This window comes from Carettochelys insculpta, chromosome 1 (assembly GCF_033958435.1).
Source record: "Carettochelys insculpta isolate YL-2023 chromosome 1, ASM3395843v1, whole genome shotgun sequence".
In the NCBI taxonomy this organism is placed as follows: Eukaryota; Metazoa; Chordata; order Testudines; family Carettochelyidae; genus Carettochelys; species Carettochelys insculpta.
Genome location: NC_134137.1, coordinates 107,802,115 through 107,825,087, shown reverse-complemented (window position 1 = coordinate 107,825,087; position 22,973 = coordinate 107,802,115). Strand labels below are relative to the sequence as shown.

General features: G+C 41.2%; 2 protein-coding genes across 2 annotated transcripts in view; one reads left to right on the top strand and one right to left on the bottom strand.

Moving 5' to 3' along the window:
• Positions 1-22,973, bottom strand: part of UBAC2 (UBA domain containing 2) — a 180,489-nt gene that overhangs the window by 138,202 nt on the left and 19,314 nt on the right. The window contains exons 2-4 of the mRNA XM_074989575.1: positions 20,789-20,916; positions 17,417-17,536; positions 16,465-16,571 (exon numbers count right to left, since the gene is read on the bottom strand). Coding sequence (XP_074845676.1) covers positions 16,465-16,571; positions 17,417-17,536; positions 20,789-20,916 — 355 coding nt within the window. The remainder of the gene's footprint in view (positions 1-16,464; positions 16,572-17,416; positions 17,537-20,788; positions 20,917-22,973) is intronic.
• GPR18 (G protein-coupled receptor 18) lies at positions 8,056-14,656 on the top strand. The gene is made up of 3 exons (XM_074989589.1): positions 8,056-8,127; positions 12,671-12,839; positions 13,343-14,656. Exon 3 carries the CDS (start codon positions 13,371-13,373, stop codon positions 14,361-14,363), a length of 993 nt encoding a protein of 330 aa, XP_074845690.1. The 5' UTR covers positions 8,056-8,127; positions 12,671-12,839; positions 13,343-13,370; the 3' UTR covers positions 14,364-14,656.

Below are 22,973 nucleotides of genomic sequence, written 5' to 3'. Positions count from 1 at the left end.
ACTCTGGGGGCCGAGGAGAGTCCAAACGGTAGGACCTTGTATTGAAAATGTTCTTTGCCTACCATGAGAAACCAGAGGAATCGTAGGTGAGCCGGATGAATAGTTATGTGAAAATACGCGTCTTATAAGTTGAGGGCTGCGAACCAATCTCCATCGTCTAGTGCCGTAAGGATGGAGGCGATTGTGATCATCCGAAAGCGTTGCTTGCGCAGGTACCGGTTGAGGCCTCGAAAATCTAAGATGGACCTCCCGCCTCCTGTCTTTTCCCCGTGAGGAAGTACCTGGAGTAGAACCCTCTCCCTTGCAGTTGCTCCGGCATTCTTTTCACTGCCCCTATGAGCATGAGATGGTCTACCTCCTGCTTGAGCCTCGCCACGTGGGAGGCCTCCTGGAGGTGGGGCCTGGGTGGAGGTCATGGCGGTGGGAGCGACTGGAAGGGGATGGCGTACCCCGTGGCTATGATCTCCAGCACCCATTTGTCTGTGGTGATCCTTCGCCACTGGTTATAGAATGGTCGGAGGCGATGGTGGAATAACCGCTTCGGATGACCTTGCGACGGTAGCGATGGCGCAGCCCTGGATCTGTGTGTCAAACTTGTGGCCTTTGGCCCTGCCCCGAGGACGCACGGCTGTGTTGGGAACGACGCCTGGGAGTTCTGTACTGCTGGTGCTGTTGATGTCGCCCTTGCTCGTAACCCCTGTGGTACTGGGGACGCTGTTGCTGAGTCCGCAACATCCAGGGCGATCTGAACTCCCGTCCTCGAGGCCGCATAGCCTTCTCGCATGATGGCCTTGAGCACTGGTTTCTTGCCCTCTGGAAGCGAGTCCATGAGGGAGGCTAACCTAATGTGGTTATCGAAATTATGGTTCGCTAGATGCACTGCGTAATTTGCCATTCGCAACAGTAGAGTGGAGGAGGAGTAGACCTTTCTGCCCAACAGCTCTAGCTTTTTGGCATGTTTGTCTGTTCCCCCACATTGCGACTACTCCACCACCAAGGAATTTGGTTGTGGGTGGCTGAACAGGAACTCCGTGCCCTTTGTCGGCACGAAGTTTTTTTTTTTTTTTTTTTTTGCTCTCTTGTGGACAGGCGGAATAGTCACAGGAGTCTGCCATATCGTAGTGGCAGACTCCAAAATTGCGTCATTAAGCGGTATTGCTATTTTGGAGGAGTCCGGAGGTCTCAGATTTTTGAGGAGCTTATGGTGTTTCTCTTGCACCTTAGCTGTCTGGATGCCTTGCGTGAAGGCCACCCTCGTAAAACAGCTCTTGGAACTGTTTGAGATTGTCCGGAGGATGGACGTCCCCCGGGGCCGTAGCCTCATCCGGGGAGGAGAGCGAGGAACCACTGGGATACGTCTCTGTGGACCCTTCCGGTTCCTGCTGGTGACGGTACACCCTGAAACTAGAGGTTTGCGAGGGAAAATCTCGGGGTTCCATAACCAGTCCCCCCTGAGATGCTTGAGTCTCTGTCCCCGGTCGCAATTGCCCTCGGGGGTACGAGATCGTTTGTGGGGATCTTTCCCTGGTAGATAGCCGATGGTGTCTATGCCCCGCGTGGTAGGGGCGACCATGGCAGTATAGGCACTGTTCTTGGGAAGGTGACCTAGACCACTCCCTTGGTGCATACCCTCTGCGTCTGGGGGAGGGCTGGAGAGAGCAATTTCGCATAATAGTCCAGCGGTTCAAACCCCAGGAAGGGTGAAGGTGTTCCCAGCCAGGGTGAGGCTGGTTGCAAAAAATGGAGAAGGGGACTCCGGGTAGGCTAGGGGGGACCCCTGCCTTCTGGTTGGAGTCTGTAACATAAGCGGAGGGCTGTGAGAAAGCAGCTCCACAGCCCTGTCCGGAGAGGGGCTGCAACACCTCCTCTTGTGTGCAGCCTTCCCCCTCCCTTGAGGAGGTAACTCCGCCCCCTGACTTACAGGGGATCCCGGCCCCGTGTGCACCGAGCTCAGCACCCTTGAGGGCGGTGCCGCAGGTGCGGTGTGCTCCGGTGCCTGCAGGCTACGTGCCTGCGTGCTCTGCACCGCCGGTTCCCCAGGGGTCGGTGCCGCTGCCTGCGGTGCCGCCGGTACTGGCGCTTGTTTAGCCGCCGCCCTGCCTGCGGTGCGGGTCGGCTGGCTGATTATCAGAGGCTGAGCCGCTTCCACGTGGCTTTCCGTGCCGCCGCCGATCAGCTGTTGCTGCGGCTGGGGGCTGCTCGCTCCTCCTGTCCCGCTCGCTATTGTTGCCGGCAGGGATCGGGCTGGGGAGACTTTCCTCCGTTTCTGCCTGATGGAGTGAGGGAGGCAGCTTTCCTTTTATGGGCCCCGGAGGGTCCCTCCTGCTGCAGCCGCTCCGGCACATCTGGCTGGAGGGCCTTATCCAAAGCAGCATTTTAAGCCGCATCTCCCTGTCTCTCCTTAATCGCCTCTGGGCAGGACTCACATTTTTCAAAGCCTGAAGAGGACATTGTTGGTGAGTCTTTTAGTTGTTAAGCGGGTACTTAGCACCTTCCCTGTGCTGTTTTCCCCATCCGACGGCCTGCCCCAGCAGGAGGGCTGATGGCCCGATGCTCCTGGCCTCCGGCGCTTGTTACTGGGACTGGATTGAAGCTGTCCCGCTTGTAGTTTGTTTGTTGCTTTTGTTTTTTTGTTTTTTTGCAAAAATAACAACCGGCTAACTTGCAGTAGCCTAAGTACTTGAAAAACTTTAAAGCAAAGCAGTTAAAGCCATTGAATACGCTACTTGGCCTTAGCCTAGTTCGGATTCCGTCTGCAGCCGACGGCGGTTAAGAGGAACTGGCGGGGACCGGATCGCGCACGTGGCCGGGAGCGCGCGGGGGAGTGGCGCGCACCGGCGCATGCGCGGTCCGGCAGAAACTGCTTGGAAGATCCGATCTGCGGCGCCGGGCGAGCCCGACACCTAATGTGGAGCACCCACAGGGACACTCGAAGAAGAAGCATGCCATGGAAGCCTTTGCAGTTTGAGAGCCTTTGTGGGGTGATGAAGCTGCCCTATCAGAGGGCTTTTGCAGCACCCTCATCTCCTCTGGTTTTTCCCTTGATGGTTGAAGAGGCTTTTCCCAGAATATGGTTTTAAGCTGCATTTTGCCATCATGTCTGGCCCTAGCCATCACATTCACGCAATGAGAGCACTTGTGAATTGCATGAGACTCCCCTAGCCATTTGATACATGAGGCATGGCCATCAGAGGTAGGCACTGAGTCTGCATGAGTCACATCTTTTAAATCTGGGGGAAACAGACATGCTGAAAAGAAAAAAGCAGCTGCCCCTTTTTTTTTCCCCATAGCAAGCACTGAAATAAGGTAAAACAAGTAAAAGTATAAGGTGAAAGCCTAAAACTAATGATAAAATTATTCTTTTCCTGTCAGGAAGAAGAGTGCTGCTCTGAGCTCTGTCTTGCTGTACAGAAGTCTCCGATCTCCGGCACAGGAACACACTGAGACCTGAGTGGCGTACCCACACCAACACCACTTGATGGAGAAGTTCTACATCTGGGGGGATGGGGAGGAGAGAATCTCAAAAGAAGCCTCTTTTCCAGCTCTTTCCAACCCCCAAAAAACAGAACGTAGGTAAATATACATACAGCAAACATTCTCAGAAATCCGCTAGCTGCAGAACTCACTGAGTCAGTCAGTCAGTGAGTATGGCTCTGGTTCAAGGGCTGCAGGATACAACCCTTAGCTACCAAGGCATGTGCGTCTCTTGCTTGCCACAGATAAGCAAGCAGTCCTATAAAAGCCTGCCCAAATCACTCTCTGATTCATAGCCCCTACCTAAGCCCACCCTGGAGATACAACTTCCATCCCTTTTGAAATGCTGTATCCCCAAAGGTGCTCTATGTGAGGGATAACGGCAGACTTGAACTGTATGATATCAGTTTGAGGGGGTGAAGGGCAACAGTTTGAGCCCCAACTATATACCAAAACTACTAATTATGGTAAAATGTTGATGTCTGATTCTTGTGAGGGACACCATATCTTATGAAGCTCATCGTTCAAAAAACCCCACGTTTTAGCAACTAACCCCACTCTGGCCTCAAACCCTAATGAGGCACAGCAAATTTTACGATAGTTTGAGCATGCATGTAAGCTATAATGCATTTAGAAAAATCACCTGTTAAACAGTAAACTAATCTCAATGTCATCTACAGTGGTGTGTAGCACCCCACTCTCATATAAACTTAAGATTCCAAGTTAAGTTTTCAACAAGTAAAGACTGTGGTTAGTACCTCATGAAGGCATTGAGAACTCACCCACAACAAAGATGCTAACAGTTAACAGACTGAGATAGGAATCTTCTGCACAGTTGAAGTACCCCTTTCTTTCTGATGGGTCAGTAAGCCTATTGGTAGGAAACAGAGAAAGAGAAGAAAAACACGCAAGGTACAGTTTGTTTCCTACTAAGATGAAGTTGTGGATAATTCCTCTCTCTCTCTTCAGATGCACGGTTCTTTGTATCCCCTGTGAAGCTGTCTCAGTGCAACAGACAGATCAGGTAACTAAACCATTAAGAAACGACTCCCATTTTAGTATGCTAGGAATATAGCAGTATGGCACAGAGAACAAGTGACTAACCATCAGTGTCTCATTCCACTGAGAATGACAGCATAAAGACGACCCACAAGACCATAGTCTTCCCTCACACTATTTTCGTAATCATGATAACAAAGGAAACAAGACTGAGTGGGGCCCTGACAACAGGCTTCACATAGGTAAGTGGGTGTTATAAAGACGACTGTGATCAATTGTTTTCCATGCCCACTGAAGGCAGAACACAAAAATAACAGGCTTAATCTGCGGCAAAAGATACTGAAGTTAAATAATAGTAAAAACTTCTAACTCTAAAGATAAACACTGAAATAGGCCTCCAAGGAAGGATGTGGAAGCCCCATCATGGGATGTTTTTAAGAATAAGTTGAGCAAACACCTGTGAGGGACGATTTAGGTGCAGGGACTGGACTTGGTGCTTTGCATTTCCATAATTTCATTCAGCATATAATATTTTATTTTATTTTAATAGGAGCTGGAAGTAGAGGTAGACAGCCACAGGGTGTGCTTCTTCTCTACTTAATGGCAAGACCTGCACCCAAAGAAGGAACCAAAACCAAGTAATTCCCATAACAGAAGCAGAACTTCTGGGGACTTAAAATAGCCACTAATTCTCTCACACTTAGCACCTCACCACAACTGAGAAATGTCTTCACTGCAGAGTTAAGTTGGAAGATTGGCACCAGGTCTGAGCATTAGTCTGTCCTTATGGGTACATGGGGAAAATAAGAGGAAGGCATTAATTATACCCGTGTGGGCCTGATGAATACCCAAGTCCAAAGCAAAGCATTTCAGGGAACTTTCCCTCAGTCTGAAGACATCACAGAGGTGATTTACTCCACTGTAAGTGAACTCCAGTGTTCTAATGATGCTGAAATACAACATGAACCATCATCTTCAGATCCTGATAATGCACTAGTTTCTTAAGACTTATATCTTTGAAGACAGGTTATCCTAAAATGTTACAATTTTACCAGCAACAATCACAAAGTAGTTTTGAAACAAAAGCTGCAGCATCCTGGAAAGCTAGAATGGTTTAGATGTCTGGAAAACTGGACTGGAAAGAGTTTAAAGCTAGTTTCATTTGGAATTACATTGAAATTATCACATGCATAGCTCCTGATTAGTTCCTCTAAACTAGTTCCATACTAAATGTTTAAAGAAATCACACATTTATGCATTAACACACTAAGACCAGGTCTACACTAGACCTGAAAGTTGACCTTAGATATGCAATTCCCTCTACAACAATTGTACAGCTGGAATTGACTAATCTTTCATTGACTTATCAAGCCCGTCCTCCCATTGACCTCCCTTATTCCTTGCAATAATGAGGAGTACCAGGGCGACTGCTGAGCCCTGACAGATCGATTTCATGTGTCCCCATGTGAAATCGAACCCCGCATTGATCTGCCGGTGAGTATAGATGTACCCACAGTTTTCAAAGCTTCAGTCTCTGACTCTATCAATAATGTACTCTGATGTGACTGATGTAAATACCTACCCACTAAATTCAGACTGAGGCCAACATGACATTTTTTTTAAAAAGTAACAGGACTCTGGGTTTATAATAAAACACATTGGTGCAAATTAGAACTTTCATTCTGTGACAGTATATTTTATTTTCTTTATGGAAAAATGCTTAGGAATATGAATATGCCTTACTTGAATATGCATTATGCCAAATTTTGCATGTAATGTATTATTCTAAAAGTTATAATCTGCAGAATGTGTATATTCTATTTACGTGCATGTATTATTCCTGTACAGTTTGCACCTCCCTCATCTGGCACTCTTGGGACATGACTGGTCCTGAACAAGGGAGTTTCCCTGCTCCAGCTACCCAGTCTGCTGCTCCTACCTGGTGCCAGCTCCTCTACCCCCAACACCCCCACAAATGATGCTGGGGGCCCCCTTACCACCTGCCCAGACCTCAGCCCCCCAGTACAAAAAGGATGTGGATGTGCCGGAGCAGGTTCAGCGGAGGATAACAAAAATGATTAAGGGGCTGGAGCACAAGACCTATGAGGAGAGGCTGAGGGATTTGGGCTTGTTTAGCTTACAGAAGAGAAGACTGAGGGGTGATTTAATAGCAGCCTTCAATTGCCTGAAGGGGAGCTCTAAAGAGGAGGGTGAGAAACTGTTCTCAGTGGTGTCAGATGGCAGAACAAGGAGAAATGGTCAGAAGTTGAAGAGGGAGAGGTGTAGGTTAGCTATTAGGAAAAACTACTTCACCAGGAGGGTGGGGAAGCATTGGAATGCATTGCTTAGAGAAGGGGTGGATTCTCCATTCCTCAAGGTTTTTAAGTCCTGGCTTGAGAAGGCTGGGATGACTTAGTGGGGGTTGATCCTGCTTGAAGCAGGGGGTTGGACTAGATGACCTCCTGAGGTCCCTTCCAGCCCTGATTCTTCGATTCTATGATTCACTATGGCCCATATCCTGCAAGTTTTATTGTGAAATTCCTACTGACATTGTTAAGAGATTTGCTAGAATAAAGACTGAGTAAAAATTACAGAATTCTTCTCTATGCACTGAGTTTCACTGTAATACATACAATCATCCAAAATATATACAAATACAAATATTTCCAAACAGATTTTATCTGGCCCTGAAAAATCAATATAACTAATGGGGAAGATGCAGTCCTGTAGCACCTCAATGAGTAAACAATTTTATTTATTAAGTAATGAGCTTTTGTGGGTTACACCCACTAATATTAAAAGGCTCATAACATTAAATTTCAAATCTGATATAAACACAAAAACAAAACACATGTCATCTCTTTGGTCAAAGGAAATACTGAAAATATTGATGCTTTCCTTCATGACCCTTCAAAAATAAAATAAAAGATCCCTCGGTGTAAGAATAGTTTATATTGGTTTTCTGGACAAGCTCCCAGAAGATGGATGGTCAGCATTATTTCAGAAAGCAATAAGGATAGTAAAGCACTATTAACTTTGCCAACAAGAAATAAGCAATGCATACAAGTGAATCAAATTTCCTATTGCAAGTGTAGTTAGTAGCTTTCACTTTCAAGCTAACTACCAGCTCAAGACAATGCAAGTACAGTGGGGATTTCCACAAAAGGAGATTATGCTCTGTGCAGAACATTTAAAACTCTTTTTAATCAGGAACACCCTTTAACCAAAACTTGATTATTTCCCTTATGCAAGTAAATTATTCAATAAACATCAACTATCCAAATATCTTTGATATTTCCAAAACATTTCAGCCAAACAAAGCTGTAGTACATATGCTGTACAAAGAAACTGATTCTGAAGACTGAAGTACTGTATTATAAAAGCAAACCTGCTGAAAGATGTTAGAATTCTGTCAGCTGACAAATTTGGTTGAGAAACATGATCTGTCTTTACACAAATTAACAAAACGTTTAATATAAGTAGAAACCAATATTAGAACCCCAAGAGGGCTTCACTACGTCACAATTTCCTGACTATGCAGGAAGGTTTCTATTTTAGCAAAGTAAAGCTGTACAGACAGAAGCAAGTCTCAACTTTCTGCAGATCTGAGGACACAAAAGAAGCATCACTGAAGTAACTTTATAGTGCATAAACGTAAGTAATTTTTGATTAATTATTTTTATGTGGAGATTAAAAGTAACCTAGGTGTCAATATTTATTGTTAAGACTAACTTCCTTCTTGAAAAAAAAAATATATTTCTTTACAACTGATAAAAGTAAGCTTAATTCCTAGGCAGGACTATAAATAACAGCTGCACAATGTGGCTGTAAATTCAAGCAAACAGATTTAGCTTTTTTGACATCATATCTAGTCACACACACAAGATGTTTGCTTTGTATTTTAACAATTAATTGAATCCTTCCCATAATAGCATCAATATTGATTTTTACCAAGGTAGTTTATATAGTAAAATGATTCACTTGTGTTGAATGGGAAAGTATGCTGAACTTTGCCGGTTACCTCAAAAAAACACGGAAATTACAGAAACTCTAAGACGACATCTGTTGGAGGGGCAATAAATGTTAATAAAAGAAAAAGTATATATCAACAACCTAAAAACAACCTTATTCCCAAAGTAGTTCATTACTTTATAAAAAACAAAAACAAAAAAAGTGTTCTAGCTTTCAGTCAAAAATCAGGAAGAACAAATTCTGTCTTTGCCCCATAAACAGCATTCAAGTGATCTTTTCATGTTTACTATTAGTGCAAACACAACCCACAATTTTAAAAAACATATTTAAAATGAATGACCATAAACGTATGGATCAGCAACAGAAAAATATTTTCATCTTACCCTAAAAACCTCCACCAATCATTCAATCAGATCACTTGGACATGTGAAAACTTTAAGATCATTTGATAAAAACATTTGTTCAATTTGAACAATTATTTTGATCACTAAATATAGTAACTGAGGCAAAGTTCTCATCTTAGATGCTCACAATGAAAATCTCTACATACTAATCTCTCTCATTGGTATTAATGGATATCCATGCACACAGCAATGGCCTGAGTTCAATCCCAGTTGCATCAAACCTTCCTCCCACCCCAAAATACCCAAGTATTTCTTACCTGTGTAGCATCTACATGCCAGATTCTTAACTGACACCAATTTTAAACCAAATTAGGTTGGGAATTAGGTTTTCAACAACTTTAAAAAAAAAAATCCTGTTCCAGTAAGTTCCCTCATTTACGGGTCTCAGAATGGCACATCTAATAAACTGACTAGACCCTATAAATAAGCTACAGGCCACCAGCAACATGGACTGTGGATGACTAGATTTATGCATATGCTTCTACTGAACACTGATATCATTATATTTGTAAAATTGTTGTAGGATTTCAGAAGTAAAGCTTTATACCACAAGTACGTAGTCTTTACAGAGAGAAATTAAAAACCCAAAAAGAGAGAGAAGGAACGAAGATGCTGTGAGGATACATACTCCCTAAAAATGTTCTCGAGGTAAAAAAAAAATGACTCCATTGGTTATGGTGACAAATGTGACTGTTGCTGGAAGTCACTGTTGCTTTGGGCACTCAGTTTCCAAATATTTCCCATAACATTGATTCATACATATACTTATGAAATTTTATTAATGGAATTTTTGTTACATCTCTTTCATTGTAAATTCTTAGGAAAAGAATACCTTTATGAAAACATGATCAAAAGTGAACTGACCATTAGATAAGATTTCATCACTATGGTGCAAATTAACATAATCACACTTTTCAGATGTGTCCTATCCTCTGTGGATATGCCTTAGTATCTTTCAAAAATATCATTTCTAATTTGACCCAGTGGGCTGATCACCTCAGGCATTTCTGATTCTCCCTCCAAATCTCCTTCCTTATCACTTCTACGCACTACCTAATTTTTCTATTTCAATAGTCCATTTTACTTTTTTGTCCTCACACTGACATTTCACTTCAATCACCTAAATCATCCTCAGCGAATCAACATTTTGCACAAATGTGTAAAAATCACTGAAACGAAGACTATAGGATTAGACATTTATGTGTATCATGAAATAAAGCAGAGTTCCAGTGTAAAGAACAACAACAAAATATAAGAGATCTAAACCCTTGCATTTCAAGGCAGAACAAAAAAGCAGTCTAGTAGCACTTTAAAGACTAACAACATAATTTATTAGGTGATGAGCTTTCATGGGACAGACCCACTTCTTCAGATCATAGCCATACCAGAACAGACTCGATATTCTCTGTGTCGTAAATATCGAGTCTGTTCTGGTAAGGCTATGATCAGAAGAAGTGGGTCTGTCCCACGAAAGCTCATCAGCTAATCAATTATTTTGTCAGTCTTTAAAGTGCTACTGGACTGCTTTTTTGTTTTGATAGTATATACAGTAGCACGGCTCTCTCTCTGTTACATTTCAAGACAAAAGCTAACTTTCAGGGGGACTTAAGTCACGTCATTAGAGTTCCCTCTAATTTTTTCCATCCATGGGCAGAATAAATTTTGTTATGTGTACCAATGCATGTGTGGATGTGCTCCACCAATAAAAATACATGCTGGCCACTGCGGACATTCTGCTAATCAGCTGGCCAGCACCTGAATCTCTACTGGACAACCACCCAACTGCTCACCTTACAGGGAACTCTGAATGCCATTATTGTTCAATACAGGCATGCTAACCTCAAAAGCATCTGGTAATGGTCATTTTCAGACAAAGTACAGGACTAACCAAATCACTGGTCTAATTTGGACATGCTGTATTACCAATTAAAGTAGATGACAGACATCAAAAATTAAAAAAATACAGGAGTAACAATGAACTATGACAGCAACAAAGGGTCCTGTGGCACCTTATAGACTAACAGAAAAGTTTTGAGCATGAGCTTTTGTGAGAAAGCTCATGAAAGCTCATGCTCAAAACTTTTCTGTTAGTCTATAAGGTGCCACAGGACCCTTTGTTGCTGTTACAGATCCAGACTAACACGGCTACCCCTCCGATAATGAGCTATGCTGACCTTTAAATGTTTTCTTCACTTACAACCCTAAAATGGCAAATGTCCTTTCATCACTTACAAGCCTAAAATGTCCACTGATACCCCTTAGAAACTATTTTTCAGCTGCTTGGGAAAACCAGGAGCAGTCTCAGTCAGGCAATGAGAACTATTCAGTTATTGTGCGTTAAAGAGATCTCTCACACACATTCTTGTACACACACTCATACATCTGACAAAGCAGGTTTCTGCCCATGAAAGCTTATGCTCCATAATATTGTGGACGAACTGACATTGTGGACAAACTGACATTTATATTCAAATTCGGAACATTAACACATGGTTTAAATCGTGATGGGAACTTTTTGAGTCACTATAGGGGCTCGTCTGCATATTTGACACAATCTAATTCTTGATCTTCCCCCCCACCCCTCCACTCTCTGATTTGCTCACCTTGATTATCTTTTTCTGATTTGTCCTCCTTGCTTACTGTTTTTGGTTCTCTGTGTCTTAAATATTGAGTCTGTTCTGGTCTGGATATGGTCTGAAGAAGTGGGTCTGGCCCACAAAAGCTCACCTAATAAACTATTTTGCTAGTCTTTAAAGTGCTACTTGACCGCTTTTTGTTTTGATAGTGAATAGACTAGCACAGCTTACTCTCTGTTACTATCCATAATATTGGTTAGTCTATAGGTGCCACAGAACTTCTTGCTGTTTTACATACACAGGGGAAGAAGTGCCAGGAGGCTGGGTCGAGGGGTGAATAATAAAGAACCTTCACCTTGCCACACAAAGCAGCCTGGAGGCTACAGGAACGCGAGAACACATTCTTCTTTCTTCTCAGGGGTGAGAAGCTGGGGGAGGGGTACAGTAGTACCGGCACACTGACAACCACCTAAGGCTAAGCAAGTCACAGAGAAAACCACTGCTACAAACTAGGGCAGAAAAAGAGGTAAAACTCCTTGATCTCTTTCACCAACTTAGGTAGCAGGATGAAAATTCAGTCTTCAAACACTCATAACCAAGAGGCTAATACAAAAAATGCCAAATCTTTGCCCAGCAGCTATGCATCTTACAAGGCTACTCCTGTGAAAAATGTAGTTTATTTTCCTATTTTGCTATTAAAATAAAAATTATAAATCTAGTCCTCCCTTTAGCATGCATCTGCCAACTTTTTTCAAACCCTGGACACAGATACTATGATTACTGTCTAAATAACTTACGTAAGATACTTTTTTCTTTTCTTCTTGCCTTTAGTATGAAACACTGTACACGGATTCCATTGGATTCCACTGCAGTTTCTTTGTAGCCAAAATTTACAGCTGGCACTTTTCCTCTTGCATGGGAACTATATGTTTACTGACCATGTCTACACTAAAGTCATTGGGTTTTATTCTTTTTATTAACCTTTATTTTTAAAACAAATATACTTTCAAGGATTATTTCCTTTAGAAAAGGCTACTTACAAAATTTAAGTGGAAGAGTTCTATTTAATCTCAACTATTTAAAACAGCAAATTTCAGATACTGTAAACTCATTAGGGCAGGAACTCTCTTTTTCCTGTGTCTGTATAGTACTTCGCATACTCATTGGCAATCTGTGGGCAGCATGCATCCTGTTAGGGTAAGCCACTACGGACCACTAGTCAGGTTGTTTACTTTATGTCTGCAGGTACAGCCACCTTCAGCTCCCACTAGCCACAGTTTGCTACTTCCAGCCAATAGGAGCTGTGGGAAGCAGTGCGGGCCACAGGGACTTGCTGACTGACACTTCCTGAAGCTCCCACGAATGGTGAGACACAACAAGTGGAAGCAGCAGGTGGTTATACCTGGGATGCAAGGTAAATAACCTACCTGCTGGACTCACTGCAGGTTACCCTGACATGCTATGTGCAGCTCACAGGTTGCTCGCTACTAGCTTAGCACAATGGGATTCTGGCCCCTATTTGGGACTGCTACGCGCTACAATACTGCAAACAAAACATCAAATATAACAACATGCAGCAATCCCTAATCTTCTCATTACATTTTGGAATTTCTTTAATGAGACACATTTTTAATTAATTAAAAAACCCTGAAACTATATTTTAATTGTTAAAAAACCTGTCACTCCCTACAAGTTGATAATACGTATAATCGCTTGGGGGCAGACATTACAACAATAGAGTGAGCACAGCTTGTTTTGGTAGTTACCATAATCTATTCCTATTTCTTGACTGAAATTATTTTTATTTTTTAAAAGAACCGTGATTAAGAAATAACAATAACCTGTTTTGTTTTTATTCAGATTTCCAAGTCTCATTTTATTGTAGTTTCATTTCTCATTGTTTATATTTGTTTTTAGGGATCATGATTTAAGAGGAGAAAAAAATATGACTCAGTATAATCAGAGTCAAAATATTATCCCGGGAAACTTGCACCCAGAAGAATACAGGATCTCATCGCTGGTCTTCTATAGCTTTATATTCGTAATTGGATTGCTAGTGAACATCACTGCACTATGGGTCTTCAGCTGCACCACCAAGAAAAGAACAACTATAACAGTTTACATGATGAATGTCGCATTACTTGACTTAATTTTTATATTGTTCTTACCTTTTCGAATAATATATTATGCAAAAGTAGTTTGGCCATTTGGAGACATGTTCTGTCGGATTCTTGGGGCTTTCACTGTGTTTTATCCAAGCATTGCTCTGTGGCTGCTTGCTTTTATAAGTGTTGATAGATATATGGCCATTGTCCAGCCCAAACATGTCAAAGAACTTAAGAATACAAAGAAAGCTCTTCTAGCTTGCATTGGCATCTGGATAATGACTCTTGCATCAACTTCCCCTCTGCTATTTTTACGTTCAGATCCAGATAAAGACTCAAATTTTATTACCTGCATAAAGATGCTTGATATCATCCATCTAAAGGAAGTCAATATGTTAAATTTTACTCGTTTGACTTTTTTCTTCTTGATTCCCCTGTTTGTCATGATCGGATGCTATTTAGTCATTATTTACCATTTTGTCCATGGCAGGACTTCCAAACTGAAACCCAAGGCTAAGGAAAGATCTATAAAAATTATAGTTACTCTGATTGTGCAAGTGCTTGTTTGCTTTGTGCCCTTCCACATCTGTTTTGCCTTCCTGATGCTGCAAGATGAAGACAAGAGTTACAATCCATGGGCAGCGTTTACCACCTTTCTCATGAATCTCAGCACCTGCTTAGATGTTATCCTGTACTACATAGTTTCTAAACAATTTCAGGCTAGAGTCATCAGTGTCATGCTTTATCGCAACTATCTTCGAAGTGTGCGCAGGAAGAGCTTCCGATCTGGGAGTGTAAGGTCACTAAGTAATATAAACAGTGAAATGATATAAAAACACCAGAAGATGTTTATAATATGGCCAAGTGACTTTCACTAAAATTTGACTGACTTGGTTGCGGTCAAGAATGCTCTGGAATTGGCAGTATTGGGACACATTAAATCTGTGATAGCAGAATTGTGGGACAAACGGAATACCAATTGTGTGACAAATGAAATATCAATTAGTTAAAATACTAATATTTCATCTGTGTGTCTTACATTTTTACAGTAAATCCAGGAAAACTGAGATATTTATGACCTACAAGCTGGGTAAAGTAGACACACAAATATACTGTACATGATGTATTCCCGCTCAATCAAATGTGAATATTTCCAGGTGTAAAAAAGTCAATGTCCATGCTAGTGTACATGCAATTTAAATAAAACACAGGTAGCTCTGCAGAATTTCAGTGTGACCACTATCTAATACATCTGCTTACATTAAGATTTTATATTTAGATGTCAGATTGTACATGAAATCCAAGTATCTATTATATTCCTAAATTCAACTTTTTCCAGAACAAAAAACAGGAACTGAAGAGAAAGCTTCTTTACATTTATTTACATTTGGTTTACATAAAATCTCTATGCAGCAGTATTGTGAGGCACTAAAATTAATGAAATTCTATAATAAATAAAAAAGTTCTCTGAATAGTAGATGAGAAATTATTCAATTTGTTAATTATTTCCTGTAAGTATAATATATTTGGAATACCCAAACATTTAAACAGCTAGCATATATTTTGTTCTGATATAAGGAATTTAGTTTATACAGACATACAAATAGTGTATGTTCTATCCCTAAACTTTTTGAATTCATCCACATTACAAATCCCTTCTAACAGCTAATTTTCAACAGTCTAACAAAAACCACATAGTTTAATTAGCCTAACTACAGTATAACTTCCCACATTATTATGAGAGGTCTAATGTTTTTCCATTGGATACACTAAGGATCAGAAACTGAAAGCTCTTGGCCATGGCCACACTAGCACCCGCCTTTCAAAAGGGAGATGCTAATGAGCCACTTCTGCCATGCTTATGCAGTGCCACTTTGAAAGTGCCACTTTCATAACACATGCTGCTGATCTAGACAGGAGCCTTCCAAGAGGACCCCCCTGGATTTCAAAAGCCCCTTCTTCCCAAAACCAAATGGGAAGAAAAGGCTTTCAAAGTGCAGAGGTCCTTTTGAAAGGCTCCTGTCTACACTGGCAGCGTGCGTTTCGAAAGCAGCACTTTCAAAACATGCGCGGCCGCCATTATACTAATAAAGTGCTGCATAAGCATGGCAGCACCTCATTAGCATCTGCAGAAGTGGCTCATTAGCATTCCCCTTTCGAAAAGCGGGTGCTAGTGCAGTCACAGCCCTTACATTTGACATAAGAAAACAGTGACTATAAAAGCTTTTCTTAATACCAATGAGCACACAGCATATGGAAACCCATGACTGTGATGTTGACCATATTAAAGCATAAACCTAAATACAAATACTCAGTTAATCACCTAGCTTTCTGAGTTCCGTTTATTATACAAATCACAATAGCAGCTTATTTGAAACTGAATTCCTGAAGAATCATAAGTTTAAACACTTCATTCTTCAAATATGAAATGCAATACACCTACACATAACATCCTATAAAACGTGAACTCCTGAAGTACCTTCCAATATGAAATGCATATAGTTTTGCATGTTTTAAAAACTGAGTTACAGTAAGATTAGTCTTGTGCGTTAAGTGTTAAGTATGCTCCTGAAAAGATCATGAAACCAAAACAAATATTTGCGAACACCGTACTGGAGAAAGCTTAAAAGATGCCAGCACTGCAAGATAATTCCTTTCAGTTTCTTCAAGACAGGCAAAAAGACAATGTTGTGGGATTGAAAGTCAACACAAAGTATAAGTACAATACTTAAAATATTACAACTCTACTACAGGTCATGCTTGGAAAATAATGGTATACGAACAAATATTCACGCCAAGGACATTTACATTTTATGTCAAAAAAGATAAACTGGAGTTGAAGGTTTACATTAGTAGGTTATTTTAATCAAATCTGTACTAAGTAGTCCCTTGAAACTGTATTAGACAAAGCCAAGCCCATTAAGAACTACTTACAAGCCAGAAGGCAAGCTGCTGATGGTGATGCCAAATGCATACTGTACAACTTCTACAAGGATAAGATCAAACAAAGCTGACAGCATCCAGGAACCCAATAAAAAGGACTGAAAAGGAAAAAAACAAAACAGATGGGTCCCAAACATTAATTAATTAACCAGAACTAGCTAATTCTGAAAGATTAAACGTAAAGGTCTGGAGTCAGAAGCGCTAATTGTTAAAGTTGAAAAAGTCCGTGTTAGCCCAGGTTGAACCTGTCTAGTCCAGCACCCTCTCACCTATGAACATCCATAATGCAGCATGATTTTAGTTAGCTGGATGACCACTTCAGTATGGCCAAGTTTCCTGTGGTCCCATAAAGTTTGTTTACAGCCACCAGTCCTGGCTCTCAGCGTTCTGTGCTATTGTTTAGCTCTAATTTACCCTTAAATGTCTTCTAAAAGCAGTAGAAGTGTTCGTAATGCTGCTAGGCAGTACTGACTGCCAATGTTCCAGCAAATACTCACCTTTGGCACTGGTCAGGTCCCGAGAGCGCCGAACTAGAGAGGTTCAACCTGTAGTTCAAGTAACCTAAGTAACCTAAATTTATTTCATGGACATTTCAGTACAATTTCAAAACACAAGTTTACCAGACAATTCTTTCTGATTTTAAAAGAACTATAATGAATTGGAGTTTTTAATAAAATTCCTTTCAAAGATGGCATAAAACTTGCTGTATCCTACCAACAATTTTTCTTAAATTGAGACATTAGTTTATTAAATGAAAAAGCTAAATATGTTCTTGATATAATCTTTACAATCACAGATGCCATTTAAAAATTGGTTAGCCTACATAATATCAAATAATGTATCTATTCACAAAGACAACAAGAAATAAATATCTGACAATAATGTGAGACGAGAGGATGTAGCAATCTTTGTGGGTACTACAAATGATACAAGTAGCACTTACTGAAAATTTTCGGCTGCCATATCTTCTTTCAAATATCCTAAAGTTATAAATGAGCAAGCTACTGCAGAATGCATCTTTCAGATCAAGACATACTGTTCTCCCAAATACAAGTCTCCAAATCTAGAATATAAAAGCACCAAGATATTTAATTCTGTTCCATCCTTCATGGACATTTTTCATATATCTGTAATCATTTTTCAAAAGCAATCAGTAGATACTAATATAAACATAAAATATTTCCAAAGTAAATTTTTTCAGTCATCTTACTATTCAAACCAAATCTGCTCATCTTTGATAGCTCACATTTACAAATACTAACACAGGATCTTTTCCACAGATAATGGAAGTGAAAAAAATCAAATATAAAGTCATTTGAGACAGTCTATACCAGTGTTCCTTAAACTTTCTGAGAACACAGAACAACAAATAATATTTTTTATGCAGAACGCCTTTAAAATTTTCTTCAAAAAATTGTTGTCATACAAAAAAAGACCAAACAAACAGCAACAGCAAAATCAAAATGAAGTAATTTAATTAGGTATCACAGTAATGAAGAAGTAGCATTTTATTTGGTTTTAATAACAGAAAATATACACCTGGGTCAGCAACCTTTCCATGGTGGAATGCCAAAATTTGACCTTTGACCTCTACGAACACTGCAAGTGCCAGTGATATTTTTTAAAGTCACGAATAGTCCCCCTTCCAACAACTTCATTAAGATGCAGAGTTTTGCCATTTAGCTGTGGCTGGTGGCAGGAGAGAGTGCCCTGGCATGCAGAAGCAGGGCAGGCATGTGCTGGGGAAAGCAGCTTAGGAAAAGTAACTGGGCGACCCTGGGGAAGCAGGACCTCCAAACACCTCACTGGAATTAACTGCCTGCCAGAAGGATGGTGGCAGTAATTAGCAAGGAGGCAAGACAAGGCAGAAAAGAAAAGCAAGAGGGCTCAGCCCCCATCCCAGGCAGTGGGCAGAGGTAGGGGCAGATGGACTAAAAAATCCCTGTCTCAAGGCAAATGGTGGGAGGGGCAGAGGGGCTCAGTCCCTTTCCCAGAGGGGCAGATGGACAATTATGGGGGGTCATAGAGGCTCAATACCTATTTCTGGAGGGGGAGACAGCAGGCATGAGGGAGGAGAAGGGCTCATTACCTGTCTCTGGGAGACAGGGAGAGATGGCAGAGCTGTGGGGATCAGACGGGCTCAGTCCCTCTCCCTGGAGAAGGGAGGTCAGATGCCAGAGTTGGGGCTGGGGGCAGAGGGGTCAGTCTCCATCCGCAGAGAAGAGGGCAGATAGCTGGGGGAGGGATTCTTCATTCCATAGCATGTCCAGGACTGGGCCTCCAGCCTGGCTTTGCACTCCAGTTAGGGCCCCACGGCTGGGGCTTTGGCCCCGTGCTGCTGTAGGGGTCCCACAGTAGGGTCTCCGGCTGAATACTGCTGCAGAGGCTCCGCGGCTGGAGCTCCAGCTGAGAACTGCTGCAGAGGCCCCATGGCTGAGGATCCAGCCCCATGCCATGGTGGAGGCTCTGTAGCAGTGGCTTGGCCTCAGGACCATGCTCCAGTCTTCTCCCCTGCTGCATGGGGGGTAGGGACAGGGCAGAGCTCCTGCCAGTGTGCCATCCAAGGTGGCTGGTGTGCCATGAATGGCACATGTGCCGGGGGTTGCCAACCCCTAATATATTCCAAACACTTGCAGCACACTTGTGAGTTGTTCACGGAGAACAGCTTAAGAAACATTGGTCTATGGGCAGCATAAAGAAATTTAAGGGCACGCTCTTTTTGACTTTTTAGTTTACACCTTTTAGAATCTGAAGACTAACACATTTTGGAAAGAGAGTAAGAGTCATGCAAAGATATGCAAAGACATGCAGCCTCCAAAAATGAAGAGCATTTTACAGTAATATTATTTAAATACAGAATATTGTATTGAAAATTAATATTGATATTAGAAGGCTCTTTAATTAAGCAGTCAGTGACATTACAAGATTCAATGCCTGGAAGCTGATGGCAACCAAGTTCAAACTAAAAATAAGTTGCAAATTTTTAACAGGGAGGGTAATTAACCAATGGAACAGACTACTCAAGTATATGGCAAATCTCCACTCATTTGGAGTATTTACAATGAGATTTTGTGTCTTTCTAAAAATGATCCTCAAGTTATTGGGCTAGATGCATACATCTCTTGCTAAATTCTACATCCTATATTATGCAGGTCAGGCTAGATGATAACAATAGTCCCTTTTGCCACAAAACATATCTATGAACACAACAAAATTGTTCCTAGCCACATCAAAAGATCATAGGCTATTAAACGTGTCTGGCCATGTCTAAACTAGGCTATATCTACAAAGCACTGCAAGATCAAAATAAGCTACATAATTTGCACTATGCGAACTGCGTATCTTCCTTCCAGTAGATTTTGAAATAGGCTATTTTGGCACATGGGAGTGTCATATCAGCATGTGGTGCTGTTTAGATATAAAACCCTACTACGAGGCATCCCTGTACTCCTCGAGCGATCAGGTGTACATGGTTGCCAGAATAACGTGTTTCGAGACAATGGGCACATTGCTTAGACATGGGCAGCTAAATCAGGATATCTTCATATCCCGAAATAGCACCTACCAGGTAGACATAGCCCTAGTGAGTTTTTAGTGGCACTGCTGTACAGATGCCACTGTGCTGCTCTAAGATCACTCGTGTAACCATTCCATGCCGATGGGAGTAGAACTCTCCCAATGACTCAGTAAAGCCCTCAACAAACAGCAGCAGCTATGTTGGCAGGCAAAGCTCTCCTGACACGCTACCCCTTATGCCAGCGAAACTTAACATTGCTCACAGGGTGTTACTTCACACCCGTAGGTGACACAAGCGCTGCTAGCATAAATGGCAGCGTAGACATGGCCATAATTCATATTCAAGTTGTACAAGACTCACATTTCTCCTCTGCTAAAAGAGAGATGATGAAATAATATCAGAATCCCAGCAAAAGGAAATGATTGTTACTCTGATGGTTTGTTTTAGCAGAAGTGAAAAAAGCTACCATGGCTAGTGACATGGTTAAAATGGGAGTAGGAATGGTAATAGACTGGTGATTTAATGGTTTGCCTCCAAGTGAAGTTAGCATGGAATAGCTAGGCACTACCCAAGCGGACTCACTTATTCTGCACTAAAGTGCCTTTGTGCATATTAGCTAAACAGCTGTGCTTTAAATTCATGCCCTATCTTATTATTAACTTCCCAAGAAAACAAGCCCAGAGTCCAAGACAATGGTGGGGGGAGAGAAAACCACAGGAGAAATAGACTGTGAAATCATGAAAGACAGTGTTAATATTTCCCCTCTCTCCTTCTACACATAAATGAATTAAAATTTACCTGAAAATCCTTTTTTACAGCATGTAGGTTATATGTGAAGAACTTCTGATAATGTTGGAAGAGCAAAGTCAAAAGAATCGACAGGACACTTGGGACTAGTAAAAGACTCTTTGACAGAGGTGCTTTATCTTTAAAAAAAAAATAAAACAACATAAACTTCAAAGCGAGAGACCTCACATTTAAAAATCAACTTAATAAAACAAGTGAAAGAGAACATAGCACTGGAAAGTTCAGATGATGTCACAATAACCTACAAATGTTGATAGGAAATAATATCAAAGGGAAACAGAAAGACTGAATTGGTCCAAACCAAAAGACCTACTGATACAATTTGAGAATGGTGTTACAATCATGTTTAGTAAACAAGAAGTGCGCAGAACAGTAAAGAAATACAACAAAACTGGCTGTCCAGAAACCAGTCCTAAATAGGGCTAATAATGAGTGAAAGAGCTATCCCACTTATCGTTCCTTTTTTGAATCATCAAAGAAAGAGATCTCCATTCCAAACAGAAGCTCACCCAATAAACTATTTTGCTAGTCTTTAAAGTGTTACTTGACTGCTTTTTGTTTTCAAAGAAAGAGACTTTGGGAGAAAATGTGGCTACTAGAGTGAGCTTCACCATCACAGTTACCACTCTGGGCTTTCTTAATCCTTCTGAAAGATGTTCTTCCTGGACCCAGGCCAAATAGAAGAGCCACAATACACCCCTTCTATACCAGCTCCATCTCTATCCCAAACTCCACTTCTCTCTCTTCCACACCCCACATATCCTCTTCTTCCACCAGCTAATTTATTTCCTTTCCTATCTCTCTCCTTTTGTCTTCTAATTAGTAAGACTGTACTTTAGCTGCCCAACACTGTATAGTTTGAAACCTATGGCCAGGAGAGACAGCTAAAAACAATTTCCTAAATAGCTCGAAGCAGGAATGAGTTTGTCGTGCCTCTGAGTGGTTGAAAAGGTCATGTCACGTCTGAGTGGCATGAAAAGGTCAGGTTTGTTTTTTCCAGTAGTAAGGCTGCAAGTAAAAGTCAACACCAGACACCAAAGCTGCACTCTCTCTCTGAGGGTCTCTTCCTGAGTCTGCAAAAATAATCTAGGCTGAAAGTGAGTGATTGAGAAAGCTAGTCAGCAAAAGTGACCATGTAAGCCAACACAGGTAAACTAAAGTAAAGGGACATTAACATAGCAAGTCTGAGATGGTTTGCATTTAGAGGATGCAACGTTTGATTGTAGGCAGCTCCTGTTTGTTATGCCTGACCTAACCTCAGGCTTTCCTCTAGCAAAGAGGATTTGCTCAATTTTATCTAAGAGCAGTGTTTCCCAAACTGTGTTCCACGGAATACTGGTATTCCACATAATGTGAATAGGTGTTCCATGAAACACTGTTGATACTAGCAAAGCTTTCCCTTCTGAAATTGTGTGTGTATCAAAAATACTAAGGTATATGAATAGTATTTGATTGTAGATATATTAATACTTAGACGCATTCGTAATATTATAGTACTTGTTGTGAAACTCAATGCCGAAACAATCAGAGTTGATTTGGACTGTTTCGGTATTTGTCATGTTCAGACACATCACGTGATGTTGCATCTAATATGAGGATTCAACTCTCCAGCATCATTCCTAATATTACATGGACATGTGACCAAAAGATGCAAAAAACACGTTTCACATTAAAGAAACTGTCAAATGTAGCTTATTCTTACTTTCCGGTAGTTTTCTGTAAAAATAACGAGTGTATAAAAACAACTTAAAATATTTTTCCATACCTAATTTAGTTTGCATTTCTTTTTCATAAAAATATTTTGCAACCTTTAAAGAAGGACAGTCCTTTTTATGAACAATGTTGTCACTTCTGTTTTTGTACAAGAGAACACCACTAACCATCCTTCTTTCAGCTGTTGTACTGTTTTGTTTTGGGTTTGTACGTAACTTTTATACTGAAATATAGGATTGCTAACCATCCTCCCTTCAGAAGGACATTAGTTAATCATTCAGATGATTTGCTCTTGTTATTTTTGCTCTTTGTAAAATAAAAGGCATCTAAAAAGCCTAATTCTTTTAAATCAATTCTTGAGTATTATGTGCAGCAGTATTTCAGTGTGAAACCCTCCACATACACACACCCCACACACACCCCCAGCACATATGTGTTCCATGAATACATTAGAAATCCAAAA

What these genes read in the sequence shown, in the direction of transcription:
- GPR18 (XM_074989589.1), top strand. Translation starts at nt 13,371, where the DNA reads ATGACTCAGTATAATCAGAGTCAAAATATTATCCCGGGAAACTTGCAC.